Genomic DNA, 18,903 nt, shown 5'->3' on the forward strand with positions numbered 1-18,903 from the left:
ATAAACAAATGTTGCAATATTTATACCGTTGCGTACTTGTCTTGATATGTCATGAGTACGATTGCGAATCTGTGCTAATATATCTGACGCGACTTTGAATTTTATCAAATCCTAGTATCTTACTGTGAAAATCTTAAACAATGGTTTGTCAAATAATTTCATATTTTTTACTTTTTAGGAGATTAACCAATTATTACCCTTGTTAAGGGTTTTGAATTTTTGTGTTCAATTTTGCTTTTATTTTAATGAATAGAAAAATTTTTATTTAAAACTGATCTTTGTCTTAAAAAAAATGTCAGCATAAAAAATTTTTAATAACAGACAGATATTGTTGAATCGAAAATGAATAAAAAAAATGGGATATGATTAAGATTAAAGTATGATTAAGATTAAATACGGACTAAGAAAGAGGAAAAAAGTATAGATTAATAAAACAATATAAAAATACTTTAATATTGATTATTCCTATGTCCTGTAAAAGCATTAAAACATCTTTTCGTTAATTTTATCATACGCCATTTATGATCTATATTATGTATATAATAAATATACAGGATATCCCAGTACTAATGATATCACGTTGGTAACCAAGCAAATTTATATATACTAAACAGATTTTTTCATTTAATTTTCTCGAAAACAAATTCTCAAATGTACAAAATTTATTCTATATTTTCGTTTCAAATATATTTTGGACCTATTTTTTCTTTAGGTACAATCACTTCCACCTCATCTATACCATCAATATTGGGATACCTTATATATACCGATCATACTTGGAAAAACATTGAATAACGAATCGTAAGACTACTCACTCTATGGTTAATGTTAATGCATGCACACATGTGTGCATTAAATACATATACATACACTGTTAAGTTTTGTATCAGGGCGTCAAACAATTTTACTGTAAATAAAACTTTCAATCTTTATGGTATATCATTATAAAAAATAATTATCTTGAAACAATGATATAATTGTTTATGATCATATATATATATATATATATTATATTCTGGTAATTTCTAAAAGAATTATGAGCATAATTCATTGACATCATTGCTCGCTCATGCCGATTTATTAGTGTTATCTTATATGTTGTTGAGTGAGTGAAAGACACACAGTTTTTATACTATTTAACATGTTTTTTACCACATACTGTGGCAAAACGATCCTGTGAATAATGTCAACTGGTTTGTACATCGTTCGCCTTGATTAGAATTACATTTGCGCCTTAATATGTCGCTATAAAGAATAATGAAAAGAGTTGCAAGAAAGAAAAAGTTGTTTAAAAAATTTCGTCTCGACTGGGGCGAATTATATTTTTCTTAATGGTTCGTCGAATCTAATCTGCAAAAATATTAACGATCGTTGACCATTTTTCGTTTTGTTAAAAAAAAAACACCTGTGAAAGCCTTATCAGAGGTAGTGCAACGGATCATGAATGTAAGTGGAGATTTTACATTGTTCGTTTAGTGTAATTGTGAGACAGTCACTTCGATATATATAAATATCTATTTCATTCACCATATTCATGATACATATGTATTAATTAATGTATCAAACTTGCTGAGTAAATTTCTGTATCTTTTTAGAGAACAATTTTTACTTCAAATACTTCGAATTTTTATATTTTATTTATAATATATAATATAATATTTATTTTGTATTTTAATATAATATATTAACATAATGTATTATAAATTAATCTTTTAATATTTTATTTATAATATATAGAAAATAGTATTTTTATGAACTAACTTTTACGAACATAAATCTATACTTTATTGTCACAATGCAAATTGTTTAGAAATATATTTGAATACTTTTTCCAATTTTAGTTAATAGTGATGAATTGAATGCATTTTTATGTTTTACTTGATTTAAAGAAAAAGAAATAATGCTTTAGTGACTACTTAATGAGAGGTTAATGCTAGAAGGCACTTAGATGTATTTGTATTTAAAGAGTTTTACTTTGCTTCTTTTATGTAAACTATTTTCAGAATGCCTTGTTCTACATTATTTTGGCACCTAGTACATATGAACTTGCTTATGTAACTGACGTTAGATTACTGACTCTATGAATTTATTTTCAATGACATCTTCTGAATGTAATTATTTTCAATAGTGATATATGATTGATCAGTCTGTGACAATGCATAGAACTGGTTCATTCAATATGCTTATTTATTACAATTGACAACATAGCTGTTGCCATAACCTTACAGTTGCAGTAATCAAAGCAGTGTTTTTTAAGCTCTTTTTATGATATGTACTAACGCTTAAAAACATAAATAAACTTTTGCATAAACAAAAACATACTTATTGCTTTTTATAATTGACAATTGGCTCATTGTATTATTAGACAGTCAGAATTAGATTTATGTTTGTTTGATTTACCTATATATAACAATTTTCTTTAGCTTTTCATATTTGCAATTAATATATTTTGAATAATTTTCTAACTCTTCATTTAGGTGGTCAGCATAGCAGAGAGGTGGTGTCGGGAAGGTGGTTGACACGCCTTCGTATCTTTGAAATGATTGAAAGTGTATCACGTAGAGCGTTGAGTGGCTCCAGTGGGAGCTACCACGTTCGTGGTGCTGAATTAGCAAGGAATCGTAGATTGAAATCTCTTTCTGCTACTGTTGTCTTCCTTGATGACACGCAACACACATTTCAACTAGATGTGAGTTTATATAGTGACTCTAAATAGTGTTTCTTGTGTTGCATTTATGATATGAATATTTCAAAATGTTTTAGAAAAGAGCAAAAGGTCAAACATTATTAGATTTAGTATTCCAACATTTAGAACTTGTTGAAAAAGATTATTTTGGTTTGCAATATGCTGAAAATGGAGCCACAACATGTACATATTCACCAGATGTAATGGTAAACTTTTCTCTTCAATTTATTAATATCTATTTATAAAATTTACATTAATTGAATAGCGTTATAATTGAATTTGTGTTTTAGAGGTGGTTAGATCCTAGTAAACCAGTGAAGAAGCAGATAAGAAGTAAGGGTAAAGATCGTATTCAGATGCTTGTTCACACTACTAAATACAAAAAGATGAAAGATAATTTAACATAATGTATTGTTTCAGGTGGACAATTCTATTTCAAAGTGAAATTTTATGTATCTGATCCTAGTAAACTACAAGAAGAATATACTAGATATCAGTTTTATTTACAAATTAGGAGAGATATTCTTCAAGGAAAACTTCAATTATCACCAAGTACAGCATGCCTTATTGCTAGTTATACTGTTCAATGTATGTATTAGATACATTGTAACATCTGTTTCATTGTAAAATTTATTCATAATACATCATTACATTTTTATGTAATTATAGCTGAGTTGGGTGACTATCATCCTGAAGAACATGGACCAGGATATCTTTCTAGATTGCAATTAATACCAGGTCAAACTGAAGAAATGGAAAAGAAAATAGCTGAGCTGCATAAACTTCATAAGTATGTTGAAGTTATATATATAATATTAATAACCCAAAGTTTATAAAACTTTATAGAATATTTATACTATTTTACAGGGGTCAATTACCAGCAGATGCAGAATTCAATTTTCTAGACCATGCAAAAAGGCTAGATATGTATGGAGTAGAATTACATAAAGCTAGAGTATGTACTTATCCTATAACCTCTGTTGCAGATTTTCAAAACACGCATTTTTTTAATTTAAATATTTTTTTAGGATTCAACAAATAAAGAAATACAATTAGGTGTAACATCTATAGGTTTAGTAGTGTTTCAAAATGGAATAAAAATTAACGTGTTCTCATGGTCAAAAATAGTTAAAATATCATTTAAGCGGAAACAATTTTTCATTCAACTGAGAAGGGAACAGGTTCGTTAAACATCCAGTTCACAATTTAGAAGCCAATTTACATATTGTTATATTATACAAACTAATTTTATTACAGTCAGAGAACTATGATACTCTCCTTGGCTTCAACATGCAAACATATCGGAGTTCGAAAAATTTATGGAAAGCGTGTGTAGAGCACCATACATTTTTCCGACTTCACAGTCCTAAAACGAGGCCAAGGCGGTTTCCACTTACTTTAAGCAGTAGGTTTACATATTCAGGACGTACAGAATTTCAAACAGTTGAGGATGGGAAGCATAGAGCAAGAGTAGAAAGAACGTTTATACGGTAACGTTAATTTATTCAATATTAATAACATAATATCAGTTCAATATTAACTTAATGATTTAAATTATTTAGATCTCCAAGTAAAAGATTAGTACATGGAGTAACATCAGCTCCAATTATCGAAGAGAAAGGAAAATTATCTATGCCCCCTGGAAGACCGCCTAGGCCATATGATAATAAAGTTCAGTCTCTTGGTGCTCGTGAACCTCGTCGAGCATGGGGTGAAGGAAATCCTAGCGATGAGTTTGTTGAAACTTATATTTAATATTTGTAACTTTTTTATATTTATATTAATTTTTGTTCCTTTTATGTACCATAGTGAAGGTGGTTTTTTGTCCCTCCGTGAAGAAATAACGAGCTCGCATACACAAGGCAATGCATTTTCGCCTGTATTAGGTTCTAGAATTTTAAGTTATGCTGATGATGATACAACTGCTGAAAGGAACATTTATGATCTTCCTGATTATAGTGAACCTACAAGTTCGCCTGCTCCTCAGGTATTTATTAATATTTTAATAAACAGTTTTTATGTGCACAAAATAAATTTGAGTATTTGTAGATAGTAGAAGATGGATTAGTTACAATATCTCTGACACCAGATGAACAAGGTCGGTTTGGATTTAATGTGAAAGGTGGTTTAGATCTTGATATGCCTATTTTAGTATCGAGGGTAGCTCCAAATACTCCTGCTGATCGCTGTTATCCGAAATTAAACGAAGGGGATCAGGTTAGTTGTTATATCTTAATGAAATTAAATTGAACTTATTTTCAAGTTATCTAGATTAACTTTTGCAAACTATTTATTACGAATATATTGGATAAATAGGTAGTGTATATAAATGGAATCGATGTCAGTGGATTGTTACATGAACATGTAGTAAATCTAATTCGTCAATCTCGTGATTCGGGCTCTGGTGAACTGACCTTAACTGTTCGACCGAATGCTTTATATAATGCACTAGCTGGTACTGATGAAACATCTGAAGAAGAACCTCCATATAGGTATTACAGATAATAAAACTAAATTTGTTATACTAAAGCAATGATTAATGTTTATTTTTATGTTGAAATAATCAGGTACGTTCCGGATGCACCTCATGCAGCTATTGGATCAGACGCATTAGCACAGTCGATGTTGCTTCTTGCTGATGGTCTTGCGAGTGGTGCTTTAATCGCGCAGTATGAACAGTTATATAGAAAGAATCCTGAACTTACATCTCTTGAATCAAAAAAACCTGAAAATCAGAGTAAAAATCGTTATCGAGATATTTCACCTTGTAAGCATAAAGAAAAATACAAGAATTTATATCAATACCTTAGTACTATATTAATACGATTCGAAACATGTGCTTCACAAAATAAATTATTATTTGTGTAGATGATGTTACTCGAGTGATACTTATGGGCTCCGCAAGTGGAGATTATATCAATGCTAACTATGTAAATATGGAAATACCAGGATCTGGTATTATCAACAGATATATAGCTACTCAAGGACCTTTGTCTTCGACTGTCGCTGATTTTTGGCAGATGGTTCTCGAAGCGGGCAGTACCCTTGTTGTAATGCTCACAACTTTGGTCGAACGGGGCCGAGCAAAATGCCATCAATACTGGCCTGCGCTCAATGAAACTCTTACGTTACGAAATCTCACTCTCACGTCTACAGCTGAAAATGTTGAAGATACTTTTATATTTAGAGAATTCATACTCCGTGATATTAATGTAAGAAAATAAAGTATCATTTATAATTTATATTATTATAAATATATTAGAAAAATACTAAGTAATTTCTGTGCATTTTAGACCGGAGAAGAAAGAGATATAACACACATGCAATATTGTAGTTGGCCAGATCATGGAGTTCCTAGCGATTGGAGACAATTCACAACGTTTACTGAAAGGGTGCGGGCAGCTCGAACGGGAATAGTGGAACCCGCAGTTGTTCATTGTTCTGCAGGAATTGGTAGAACAGGTGTCTTAGTCTTAATGGAAACAGCACTGTGTCTTATCGAAGCGAATCAACCGGTGTATCCATTAGACATCGTACGATCTATGAGAGATCAAAGAGCAATGATGATACAAAATGCTGTAAGTTAAAATTTACAAGTTAAGTTATTAAATTGAAATTTATATATAAAAAAAATTATCTTTTATATGTAATGAAAAAAAATATATTTTTCTAGAGTCAATATAGATTCGTATGTGAGGCGGTCCATAAAGCTTACAGCGAAGGAATAGCTAAGCCACTTCCTGAATTTAGTAGGTGAAAACAACACAAATTTGGAATGCATTGTAATTATCATTCTTCTTACATTTTATCGAAATATCACATCATTAGAAGATAATTTTATACTCTGACAATAATATACACATATACTATTCATTAATAGGAGAGATATACACTGTTTCAAATAAGTATTTTCTATCCGTTATGAATATATTTTTTATCTAGAAATTTAATTGCTCGAAAGATATAACTTTTCACGCCTTAGAGCTTACCCCCTTTTTAATTTATGTACCAATATTTTGTAAATAATGAAATTTCGATAAAATTAAGTTCACTAAATTATGTTTAAGCTAAAGTATAAATCTCGAAGCATTATTTGGAATAATTGTCCATTATGGCTTATCTCTGTCATCATTATTACTACTACCAATCTTTATTTCTATATGTTAACACTAAACTTACCGACACTTCGTGTATACCTGTTCCTACCGTGTGCGGTCAAAATAACTGGTGATTAAAGAAGCAATAGTTTTCATGATTTAACTTAGATAATGGTTAATTTATAACTAAATGTATATAAAATGATGAACTTTCATAAAATTTCGTCCAAATTTACTTTTGTTTAATTTCAATTACAGACTTAAATAGAATTACACTTTTATTTATATAGAGATATATCTTATTCAACTTCGCTGCATTTTTTACAAATTATCTTATTATCAAATGTACATTTGCCGTATAAATATTTTCCGCATCTTAAACAAATTTTCGTAATTTTGTAACCTTACTAATTTTACCTTTGTAATTTTTTACTTGACAAGTTTTTTGTTGTAATGAATCTGAACTTGTTGATAGTTTTATTGCATGGTTTTTTCCCGCGATTCTTTATATAAAAGTAATGTATGCACCAGGTTTATAACAATTTTGTGAATTCTCTATAAATTGGCCTCATACTGTAGATACCATTGCAAATGTATTGGTTCGTAAACGTTGGCTTCTTTCGCTCTTCGTATCAAATCGTATAAACCTCATAATTTCAGAAAAGTCATTCCTGCTCATTGTTTTTGAAAAAAGTGCAGGTCTCCAAATTTTATTCCACAAATATGAGACATCTAAATTTTTTGCCTGATATGCACCGCGGGCATATAGCAGAGCAATAAATGCATCTAGTTTTGTTGCATCTAGCTCCCTCTTAGTTCCCAATACTCTAAATGCTTCTTTCGTACATTTTATTATATGATCCCTTATACGGTGATCAATGATAAGATAAAATACCGTCTTTACTTGTCCTTTCATTATATGTCGTTTAGTATATCCGTAAAAATATTATGAACTGATGTCCTGCCAGGTTTGGGACTTGCATCTATTTCTTTCCAAACTGTTCCATCGGGCCTAGTTTCATTCTCTGCTGTTAACGATAACTTCTTTCCTTTTTGCCATTACGTAAACGTTTATTTATAATATTCAACTCTGATTCGGTTGTAAATAGCTTTTCACGTGTTTCCATGCCGTTTTCAGTTGCTGAAGTTTCTTGTTCATCGCACACTGAACAGTCTGCTTCTATGTCCGTTATTATTTTTTTATAATTTTTTTTTTTGAAGTCTTGACATTTCTAGGGTAAATATTTATCACAGAATAATATCATGTACGAAATACAAAATTATTGTCACATTTGATATGCTTTACTTTTCCTTTTATAACAGCTTTACACAAAACGCTCTGAGATGCTTTCTGTCTGAGTTTTACAGATAACAAGTTTAGATGTCGACTAATTGGGTAACAAACTGAGATGTATTCTAGTCGAAAGAACAATAGCAAGTAAGAATATGATTTGTGACGGCGATATTTATACGAAAATATTGATGAGTATTGACCGTTCTCCATCAATGGTTACTCGAGGGTGGAGTTGGGAAAGCTTTTCCCTTGTTTTATCGCAATGAGCAATAACCCTAAGAAACTTCTCGACTTTTAAAATGTTTGTAACAATGGACTGTAAAAAATGCTAAATTTTGTGGCGGTTTCTTTGGATTATTATGGGCTTGAGTTGATATGTCTTGACAGCTGGTGGCTATCTTGATCGAGGGATGGATTACGTTTTATGACAAGATTATGGGTATAACAGCTGTTATTATTTATTATTACTGATCTTGTTTGTCATTTGATCTTGAAATAGCTTTTTTCCTTGCACTGACTGCATTTATTTTAAGGATAACTAAAATACTTTGTCGGGCGGTCAAAATGACCGCCCACGGTAGGCAGGCAGAGTACAAATTTTTCTCAGAAAATAAAAGAGCAAACTAAAAGTAAATACCGAAAAATATATTGTATGTATGTTTTAGAAAAAGTCAGAAATTATGAAGCGATATGATAAAGTTTAAATATGGTTAAATTTGTGCAGAAGTTCGAGAGCGGTCAATTTGACCGACACTGGTAGGTTTAGTGTTAAATAAAGGCAAAGATATGGAAAGTTAAATTTCAATTAATACTGCTAATATACTACGAAGACTACGAAAATTAAGTTCTTTCGTTACACACGATTAATATCTTGTTTAATTTTATAGACTTAAATTTTTTTAATTATTGCTCATATAGTAAACTAATAGCAGAGATATCTTTATAAAATAAAATTAACGAATTAAAGTCTATAAATGTTATCGGTATATTAGCAGAAAATTTAGAAATACATGGGGTGCCAATATAAAAAAATTGCCTTGAAGAAAAACCATAAGCCATTAAAAATATTGAGAAATAGCGAATGTGTAATCAATCCAAGTGAGCTACAGAATGTGATTGCATAAAGTAAAGCTGCAAAGCAATTTACAAATCATTGAATATTTTGAATAATTTTCTGATAAGAAAATCGTACAGATACTACTATTTATTTATTTTACTATACTGAAAATAATAACATATTTAAATTGACAAAAAAATCTTGTCTTCTAGCAATTTATCATTATTTTAATCATTAATTAGAAATATTTATTTTATAACGACTAACGTCTAATGCCATTTATATCATGTATAGTCTAGTTTGTATTTAAAACAATAGCGCATGCTACTTGCAGTATAAAAATCCCTTTGCTCGTCTTACGAGTATGAGAAATATGTAAATTCAAATTTGCACGATAAAAAAATACAATAATATCCTAATGTTAAGTAAGCTTATTTTAAAATACAATTGAGAACTGCAGAGAGTTTAATGTTCTCGCTTTAGCAGCTAATTTAATATAATTTGATATGAAACAAAAGATAAATCAAACAAAGTAATATATAATATACTGAAAAATATTTCGTCCCAAATATAATCTCATCCAGAACTTTCAATACTCTTTAAATTTTCTAATAATACTAACAAAAATGTACTATTTTTTATAACCGTATCATGTGTTCTACTTTCCGCCCATTTTTATAATGTTAAAATACTTTTATGTTTTATATATATATATATAACGTACATTAATGAAATTATTTTTTATGCACAAAAGCATGACCTTTAACTGACCTAAGTAAAACCATGTAATAAACTATAAGTTAATAATTAATTGTATGTACAATCATAAAGCAGTATATACATAAAAAGAACAAGGTCATAAAAATTAAGTAAAAGGTCCTATTTACATTATATATTATATAATATTGTATATTCGGTATAAAATATTTGTACATATACAAAATAGATTGAACTTAATGATGCAAAGCATTCATTGTTTATGTGTACAGCAAAACATTATACATATTAAGAACAGATTACTATAATATGTACATTATAATCATTTGCTGTATTTTTTTTTGTTCATTTTGTTGATGTAACTTTCTCCAAAATTACCTGTGATTAGGATTGAGTACTGGCTGTAATTGAAATGTATGTTCTCATTTTTTTAATTTATACAATAGGCTAATTAGATGAGGCTATTAATTAGCACAAAACATAACATTGTTTTATAAGCAAAGCTGGCTTGCAAAGGATCATACTTTGATTAAGAATTGGGTGAATCTGTTATGAATATGATAATAGTAAACACAGCATTGAAACCATAATATCATTTTAATATTTTCGAATTAATAATAATGATTACCTGTATTATCGACAATAGTGCCTTGTATATGTGCATCCAAATTATACTTGTAAAGCAGGAATGGATATTATTAATGATTATTATATTACAACAGCTTCACTCGATATTTATTTAATTTTCATGTTAATTCCATTTTAAATTAGTAATATTACTGTTTCTTTGTAACGTGTATATTTCTTTGTATAATTGTCCATAATTTTTTTTATAATTTATCTGTCGTTAATTATGTAAATATATTTTCGTTTTAATCAACTTGTTTCATAAATCATGACTTCATATAAATTGCTAATTATTTATTTTATAGTTATCATTATGTTAATAAAATAATACTACAATTAATTATAAGCTGTTCATACACGTGTTAAAGTGCTATATGATTTTGACTGCAGTTTAAGTCAGTATAAAAAATAAAATACGAACATTAAACGTAAATTAATTGAACAGCATTTTTGTTATTAAGTTACAGTATCCTTATACTATCAAATATTACTGTATTTGAAAAAATAGAGAAACATGTAAGATAATATAGAAAAATTAGAGCTAAAATTGTAAGCTATATTGAAAAAGTTTAGAAATAATATTTTAGAATTAATTTTTACTAGATAGATAAAAAATACGAATACAAAAGATCCTGATGCGTTTCTTTGTGTTACTTGATATGTAGATGAAACATCAACATACTTCGTATAAAAGTAATTATTGTATGTATAAATGCATTTTTAGTGAATACTTTACATAAATGCTGTTTAGTATTCACTTGACTTATTGATTAAAAAGTAATACTTCCTAGTATTTATATAAGAACAGTACAAAGAATATTAAGTAGCTAATTAAAGTGTTTGGCAGCTATATGCGTCGAAATTTATCTACATACGTGCCAAATCATAACACATCAAGCAAATATTAATTATGGATAAAGTGCCACAAATTTTCATAATTCAGTCAGTAGTTGTCTAGTCTGATTACTAATTTGTATTTTTAAAATATGAAATAAAAAAAATTTGTAGTTCATCATCTAATGATTGACTCACTATCACAATTTCTTTATCTTACATTTTGTCGACAGCATTTTGTTTTGTTAACATTAATTTTAGCATTAATGATCTTTGTACAATATGCAATACTCATAAGAATATTCATCAACGATTTTATAACAGCAAATATAAATATTTTATATTCCTTTTTCATATATTACAATTAGAGCATATAAATTAACGCCTATGTACTATGTTTAATAATTGTACAATATATTATTAAAATCCTCCTTTATACAGAGCTTACATAGACAATAATTTCGTTACTGAATATGTTGAAGTTGTAATTTGCAAAACGATTTACAAATTAAAAAGAAATGTCCTTCTTGTCCAGGGATATATGTCGATGGAATAATGTGATATGTACCTGCTGGTACATCTTCTAATTCCAGGTAAACAAATCCTGATCTACATTAAATTAAATTATTAATAAATATTCTATACAATTATATAAAATGTATTGCTTTATATAATACCTGAATGGACCAGAGTTTTTCACTTTGAATGCGGTAGGTGCGTCAGAATCATTTAATACAACTGTTAAAATATCAAATCCTATTTGATATTGTTTAGGTCCCTTCAGTATAATCAGCAAATAGTTATTATTACTTGAACTTTCCAAGATTAACTGGTATCGCGGATTATTCTGGTATGTTGGATGATTACTACATCCACCAGCTGTAATATCTTTCCATTGACCAGTTAGCTGTAAACAAATTATTATTATTATAATATTAACTTTTAAGTGTATTTATACAAAAAATAAGAAAGATATACCTCCTTTTCATATTTATAAAAATTTGGTATTTTCCTTAATGAGAACTCGCAAGATCCGTAGGCGCGTAAAGTGTAATATATTGTATTTGTTTTTTCATACTGCGATATGACTAGAGTATATCGAGTATCACTTTGAGGATCTAGTTTTATTTTACAAAGATAGTGTGGGCTGTTTATTCTTACCCCATCGATATATGGTGGTGGCTCATCTATACAATTTTAACAAAAATTTATGATTAATATATAATAACAACATTTATAATTAAATTTGATACAAACGGAATAAAACCATAAATTATTTTGCTCACGAGGATAATATACTCTTTTTCCATCATTTCGATAAACTAATACTGTGATGTATTCTTGATTTTGTCTAAAATCTGCTATGTCTGTAATGTGTCTGGTAAGAAGAATCCATATAGCTCCATTAACGTGGTTTTTCACTTCTAGTAAAAATTGAGGATTATCACCGATATTATATGCATCTTTCACTGGTCCTATTCCTGAGTTCCACATTCTACAACATATTTTCATAAAAAAGTTCTGCAACCATTTTTAATTATTTATAAACAATATTATTTATAAAACCACTAATAACTTACTGGTGAATGCAATAAGTGTAATTAAATAAACCTGGATTCCAGTTTAAATAAAAGACATCGAAAAATCGGCATATGCTAAAATAATCAATCCAGAAAACTCCGTTATCAAATTGGGACGCAGAATCTGGATCATAATTTAGTGCTTTCTTTAATTCATTTGTCCAATGTACTCTATCAAGTTCAGAATAATTTCCTTTCCATCGTAAATGTGACCAAGGATTTTTAAGTTGTAATAATCTTTCATCCTATACAAATATATCTATAGTTATAAACTATACTAACCATAAACTTATTTTTAAAGTATGCTTTAATAATAAAAAATAATAAAAAGAGTAATCAATTATACATTTATTCTTCTAACATCAAGAACAGCATAAGCATGGGTGGGTACAAGACCCGTTCTATCAGCTTCCAAATCAGATAATTCTCCAGTAGCAACTGTTACTAATACATCTCCTTTGTGCAAACGTGTTAATAATACATTAAATAGATTGTCTTCATTAAAATCTGGTTCGCCAGGCCTTATAGCCCATCTCTCTGGTATCCAGCCAGTTAAAGCATGTAAATCTATATTCTGAATAATAATATTTCATTGTTAAAAAAATAATTTATATTCTATAATTGTTATCTTTATAACAGAATTATATGTATATTGAAATAAACTTACACTATTTGATCCAGGAAAATCATAACCACCCATTACTTTCATATATGCCTTCTCGAGCAACGAAATCCACAGCTCACCATGATTGCTAGAGTAGGAACAAAGTAATTGGTTGTATCGGCTTACAGGCAATAAGTCATCTATTATAACTTTGCGTGACACACCGTTAATGTGTAGTTTCACCATGTATTTTCCTAATACAAAATACTCCCAATTTAATTTTCATTGAAATAATACTCTAGGAGAATTACAGACCACTGACCCTTGAAGTTAAAAAAAAATTTAATGATTTGTGCAGTAACACATAAGTTCTTACCAAATGGATTATATATTGGTTCTTTGTTTCTATTTTTTGGATAAATAATGGAGGTGATAAGTCTGCGTCCAAATCTTTTTTCATACTGAGCACTAACTGCAAGAGAAGCAACAAAGGAACAATCAGAAACAACCTACAATTGAAATTTAATTATACTTTAGTATGCAAAAATCATTAATTTAGAAATTAGCTTTATTTTTTACTAACTGTCTGTTTTATACTGTAGTAATCAACATGAGACGTTTTAAGCATTTTTGGGTCAGAGAATAATTCTTCTGGCCGGCACCATTTTGCAAAATCAGACTTCTGTTTTGGTGCTAATGCTAATAAACCATCTTCATCAGTAAATGGAATAGCATACTGAAACTTTTCTGTAAGATCAGTAATCATGAAAGGTACAAACTTATGATCATTGATATGAGAACTATGAAGCAAAACACTTTTCTCTTCTTCTGTGTAATTAGTACTACCACCACTCACTTTCAAATGTGCACTACTTTCTTGAAGAAGTGGCGGTCGAGATGGTTTCCCTAAACATTAATAATAAGTGAAATTGAATAGAAAGCATTTTTCATTACAATAACGTGACAAGAGAAAAGTACCAGTGTTATTAGAGCTTGTAGCGGTTGTTGTTGTAGTTGTACATGATGTTTTGTCTATATCCTCATCCAGACTTGTTTCGGGTACAGGAGGTAATTTAGAAAGGGTTTTAAGAATATCATTACTATTTACTGTTCTTAAACCTTTTAATGATTCTGCCCTATCAAGTGCAAGCTTTATAAGAGCTGTTAATTTAGCCTTTGCCTCTATATCGGTAATTTTCTGTAATTATAATAATATTATTAATATTATTCATAAGTTTAGGAATCAATAGAATTATTAAAATATTTTTAATAGAATTGGAAAATTTGACAATTAGAATTTTATGTACCATGCTAAGTCCTAATTCAGCAGCGTCTGTATATAATTTCACAGCGATATCTTTCAAACCAGCTTCATCCGCATCTTGTGCTTGATTCATAAGAAACTTACATTTTTGTAACTTAGATTGATCGGTAGTTTGTGCCTTATGATGTTTCTGTTCTTCTTCACTAACTGTAATATATTATTTTTTATTTTTGAAAACATATATCATGAATTAATTTGAAATACTTACTAAGATTATGTATAATTGATACTCTCTCCTGATATTCAGAAACTTTTTGATCATATACAGGATCTTGCAATTCTACAAGAAACTTTATAGCTACATTATAATAATATAAAGCTTGTCTGTATTGACACTGACTATCAGATTGTACTGCCTTCCTTGCTGCATTTTGTGCATCTTCCAATGTCATTTTCTATAATATTTTTATAGTTATTATGTCAATTACTATATAATTCCTTTATATAATAAATTTGTAATAAATTTGTTTGTATGTAATATTCATTTCTTTATATAGTTTTTAATTATTATTAAACATCATTTTAATTGTACTTTATTTACTTAATACGTTAAATATATTTCTTTCCTGTGCATATTAATAATTGTGTATATAGATTTCTTTAAATTAAGTAGAATTAGGACACAATTTCAAATTTGTCAAAATGATTTCACAACCATTATTTTCATTCTTAAGGCCAACATTATAGGTTAGATGTTATTACATTGAAATAAGTTGTTTAATTAGTCATCCATTAGCATTTGTGCTCCGTCGTATACACAGGTATGAAAACCCCAGTGGAAGGGGCTAAGGCCGTAGATAAGGTCACGGTAATAAGATTCTTACGGATCAAAAAATGTTTCCCAAGTAAAGCATTTCAATCAATTTCTGTAATATGCAACACGACCGTATCTGCAACTGAACTTTACTTCATTATATAAATTTATATTTATTTAAACAACATTCTTCTGTACTACATGAAATACTATATGTTTATCTTAAATAAATTGAAAAAGGTTATGAAAAGCAGTTTAAGTTATATCGTTTACCTTCAGTGGTAAGGATGGCAAAGATGGCGTTAAATGTAAAAGTCTAACATATCAATCGCAGCGCTATAACTGACGGCAAATTTATAAAGCACACCTCTGGAAATTAAAAACCTTATCCCCTCCATTGGAATTTTCAGCCCTGCAATCGTAATTTAGTGTCAAGTACATTGACTACAAGTTAGTATAGATAACGATTTAATATCTTTGTTCATGTTTATGACATATAGATAGGAGTTATATTATTAATATCGTAAATAATCATGAACATTTTGTCTTAACTTTATTCTACTTGATATGTGAATTTATATTTTATTTATTTATATATAATACTCTAAGTTTTCTTAATTTATTATTAATATATTTATGTCATCAATCCCAGATATAATCGGTTTAATATAATTAATTGCTACAATAGTTTGTATTGAATACTGAACTTCACATCTAATTCATATAGCTTCATACGCATGTATGAATACCGCAGGTGCATTAAGTATCTGCATTAACTTAGGCGGCATAGTGGAAAAACACGAATCCAAAATATGGCAAGTTCGTCAAGGTAAATTTTGAGAAAATTTTGTCTTTACGATTGATATCGATAGCAATTATTACAGAATTTTGTTTTATTGATTATTATTATTTACGATCAAACTTAGTCACTTTAGAAATACCATAATGTTATAGACTATGGTTATGTGATCTGACAGAAACATCGTTTGTTTATTCTTGACGTGTTTTTGATAATAGATCATTCTATCAACTTTATATTTCCATTTTAGTTTCTTTTTTAAATAAGTGTCTTAACCTTCAATTGTTTATTAGCAATTGTACATAAGTATATATCAAATGAAAATGAAATGCATTTATTTTTTAAAAACTTTTTTTAACATAAGCAACTGTAAATGAACATTAAATTGCTGACGTATTATTAACATGATAACTAATCTTTGTTAGCTTAATACTAATTGATATATTTGCATGTAAGTGTATATTTGCATGTAATACATTAATATGTGGTACACATTTTCTTAGTTCTTTTTTGCAGACATGAAACAAACAAAGTTTGTTGTTATGCACATCCAGATGCTTCTCTTATCGAAGACTACAGAGCTGGAGATCAAATTTGCTCAGAATGTGGACTAGTTGTAGGAGATAGGTAAATATATCTATACAATTTGAGAATGAAATTGAGCTTATTTTCCTTTTCTTTTACTCTTTTTTTTTCAAATAGGGTAATAGATGTTGGTTCAGAATGGAGAACATTCAGCAATGAAAAAGCTGGAGTCGATCCATCACGTGTTGGTGGCCCAGAAAATCCACTTCTTAATGGTTCAGATCTATCCACTATGATTGGCCCTGGAACTGGTGCTGCGTCGTTTGATGCTTTTGGTGCTTCAAAATATCAAAACAGACGTACAGTAAGTATCATTATATTATTCTATTATGAGTTTCCTTGTTAATTAATAAACTATATCATTTCAGATGAGCAGTTCTGACAGAGCATTGATTAACGCATTTCGTGAAATCAATGGCATGGCTGATCGTATTAATTTGCCTAAGACTATTGTCGATAGAGCAAATAATTTATTTAAACAAGTACATGATGGTAAAAATTTGAAAGGTCGTGCAAATGATGCTATTGCTTCAGCTTGTTTATACATTGCCTGCAGACAGGAAGGTGTACCACGTACTTTCAAAGAAATTTGTGCAGTTAGCAAGATCAGCAAAAAGGAAATAGGAAGATGTTTCAAATTGATATTGAAAGCACTTGAAACTAGTGTTGATCTCATCACGACAGGAGATTTTATGTCTAGGTTTTGTTCTAATCTTGGACTTCCTAATATGGTACAAAGGGCTGCCACACATATCGCAAGAAAAGCAGTGGAGATTGATATTGTACCTGGAAGATCACCAATTTCGGTGGCAGCAGCTGCAATCTATATGGCTTCACAAGTATGTATTTATTGGGATCAAAAGAAATATTCTTTTACGTTATATTTTTATAACTTTTACACATTCTTTGATTATTCAGGCATCAGAAGATAAACGATCACAAAAAGAAATTGGTGACATTGCTGGTGTAGCTGATGTCACGATCAGACAGTCTTATAAGCTAATGTATCCTCATGCAGGAAAACTATTTCCAGAAGATTTCAGATTTGCAACTCCTATCGATCAGTTACCACAAATGTAAATTTAACGCGAAGCTTTATATTTCTATATATATTTTATCATGTTGAAACAATAGTTATGTATTTTAAATAACCATTTCTAAATAATTTAACCTTTATTTACAGTATACATTCCTTGATAATCTATAAATTTTGGTATTACATTGGTATTATCTAATTTGTTACATTTCTTGTCTTCTCTGTTATACTTGGTTCCTACTATGTTGTGTAAATTTTCAACAATAGTATTTTAATAATTTGTCTGTGAATAAAATAAAACGTTTATGTTTTAATTGGTGCGTTTCAACATGTTAAAATTAAAAAGGTCGATAAATTTTGTTGTAAATTTTATGTTTGATACCAAAAAATATATTGAGTTTTGAAGCTTTGTACAAGCAGACTTACAAATTAAGTTTACATTAAACATCTTTACATTGATATTTTGTTTAAAACGCTGCAGCACAATAATCTTTTTTTTTTATCTTTGCAATAAGGAAATAACGGAAACCAATTATAAAATACAATAAATCACTTGAAAGTACCATGCTATATAATTATACAATAAATTCTGTGATACTTTTACTAAATAATGTAAGTCAAAAATTTGCAACTAGCGAAGCCGACTAAAGTCGAAAGACAATAGCCTTTTCTCACTGCAAACGTGTATATACATATTTTATTTTTGACTCAAAATTTATATAAAATATATAAGAACATTCACACAGAAAATTTCACTGTTCAAATTAAAACATCACAATTTTATAATATTTGTTTCCTAACGTTCCACTAATATTTTGTAATCTACATATTACATATTTATCGAAGTAGTAATCTATATAATTCAATATTGATATTACATATATTACATATACTTTTTAGAAAATGATA

At 28.9% G+C, this 18,903-nt stretch overlaps 3 protein-coding genes across 10 annotated transcripts; 2 read left to right on the top strand and 1 right to left on the bottom strand.

The window, feature by feature from the left end:
• Window positions 1-17: 17 nt before the first annotated feature.
• Window positions 18-7,018, top strand: LOC122569821 (tyrosine-protein phosphatase non-receptor type 4). 4 transcript variants are annotated; one of them, XM_043731434.1, is made up of 17 exons: window positions 18-143; window positions 2,478-2,689; window positions 2,764-2,892; window positions 2,977-3,025; window positions 3,107-3,274; window positions 3,356-3,476; window positions 3,554-3,641; window positions 3,715-3,867; window positions 3,944-4,176; window positions 4,249-4,419; window positions 4,496-4,673; window positions 4,736-4,903; window positions 5,003-5,178; window positions 5,254-5,453; window positions 5,555-5,898; window positions 5,980-6,264; window positions 6,360-7,018. In XM_043731434.1, the coding sequence occupies exons 2-17, from the start codon at window positions 2,540-2,542 to the stop codon at window positions 6,441-6,443; spliced, it is 2,697 nt and encodes an 898-aa protein (XP_043587369.1). In that variant the 5' UTR covers window positions 18-143; window positions 2,478-2,539; the 3' UTR covers window positions 6,444-7,018. The 4 variants fall into 4 exon arrangements, with proteins under 4 accessions (XP_043587369.1, XP_043587368.1, XP_043587366.1 ...); XM_043731433.1 differs by lacking the exon at window positions 18-143 and adding an exon at window positions 713-1,446; XM_043731431.1 differs by lacking the exon at window positions 18-143 and adding an exon at window positions 1,820-2,111.
• Window positions 7,019-11,705: 4,687 nt separating this feature from the next.
• On the bottom strand, window positions 11,706-15,841 carry LOC122569743 (calpain-7-like). 2 transcript variants are annotated; one of them, XM_043731274.1, is made up of 13 exons: window positions 15,645-15,841; window positions 15,029-15,215; window positions 14,804-14,967; window positions 14,475-14,694; window positions 14,080-14,402; window positions 13,873-14,005; window positions 13,560-13,750; window positions 13,239-13,466; window positions 12,893-13,137; window positions 12,599-12,807; window positions 12,291-12,499; window positions 11,990-12,219; window positions 11,706-11,921 (listed from the first exon to the last, which is right to left on the bottom strand). In XM_043731274.1, exons 2-13 carry the CDS (start codon window positions 15,210-15,212, stop codon window positions 11,777-11,779), a joined length of 2,481 nt encoding a protein of 826 aa, XP_043587209.1. In that variant the 5' UTR covers window positions 15,213-15,215; window positions 15,645-15,841; the 3' UTR covers window positions 11,706-11,776. The 2 variants fall into 2 exon arrangements, with proteins under 2 accessions (XP_043587209.1, XP_043587208.1); XM_043731273.1 differs by having other exon boundaries at window positions 15,523-15,841.
• Window positions 15,842-15,932: 91 nt separating this feature from the next.
• Window positions 15,933-18,407, top strand: LOC122569746 (transcription initiation factor IIB). Of its 4 annotated transcripts, none has more exons than XM_043731277.1 (6): window positions 15,933-16,024; window positions 16,302-16,403; window positions 16,877-17,000; window positions 17,076-17,262; window positions 17,327-17,797; window positions 17,877-18,407. In XM_043731277.1, exons 2-6 carry the CDS (start codon window positions 16,316-16,318, stop codon window positions 18,036-18,038), a joined length of 1,032 nt encoding a protein of 343 aa, XP_043587212.1. In that variant the 5' UTR covers window positions 15,933-16,024; window positions 16,302-16,315; the 3' UTR covers window positions 18,039-18,407. The 4 variants fall into 4 exon arrangements, with proteins under 4 accessions (XP_043587212.1, XP_043587215.1, XP_043587213.1 ...); XM_043731280.1 differs by having other exon boundaries at window positions 15,939-16,024; window positions 16,890-17,000; XM_043731278.1 differs by lacking the exon at window positions 15,933-16,024 and having other exon boundaries at window positions 16,068-16,403.
• The last annotated feature ends 496 nt before the right edge of the window (window positions 18,408-18,903 follow it).

This window comes from Bombus pyrosoma, linkage group LG7, assembly GCF_014825855.1.
Source record: "Bombus pyrosoma isolate SC7728 linkage group LG7, ASM1482585v1, whole genome shotgun sequence".
NCBI classification, from domain to species: Eukaryota; Metazoa; Arthropoda; class Insecta; order Hymenoptera; family Apidae; genus Bombus; species Bombus pyrosoma.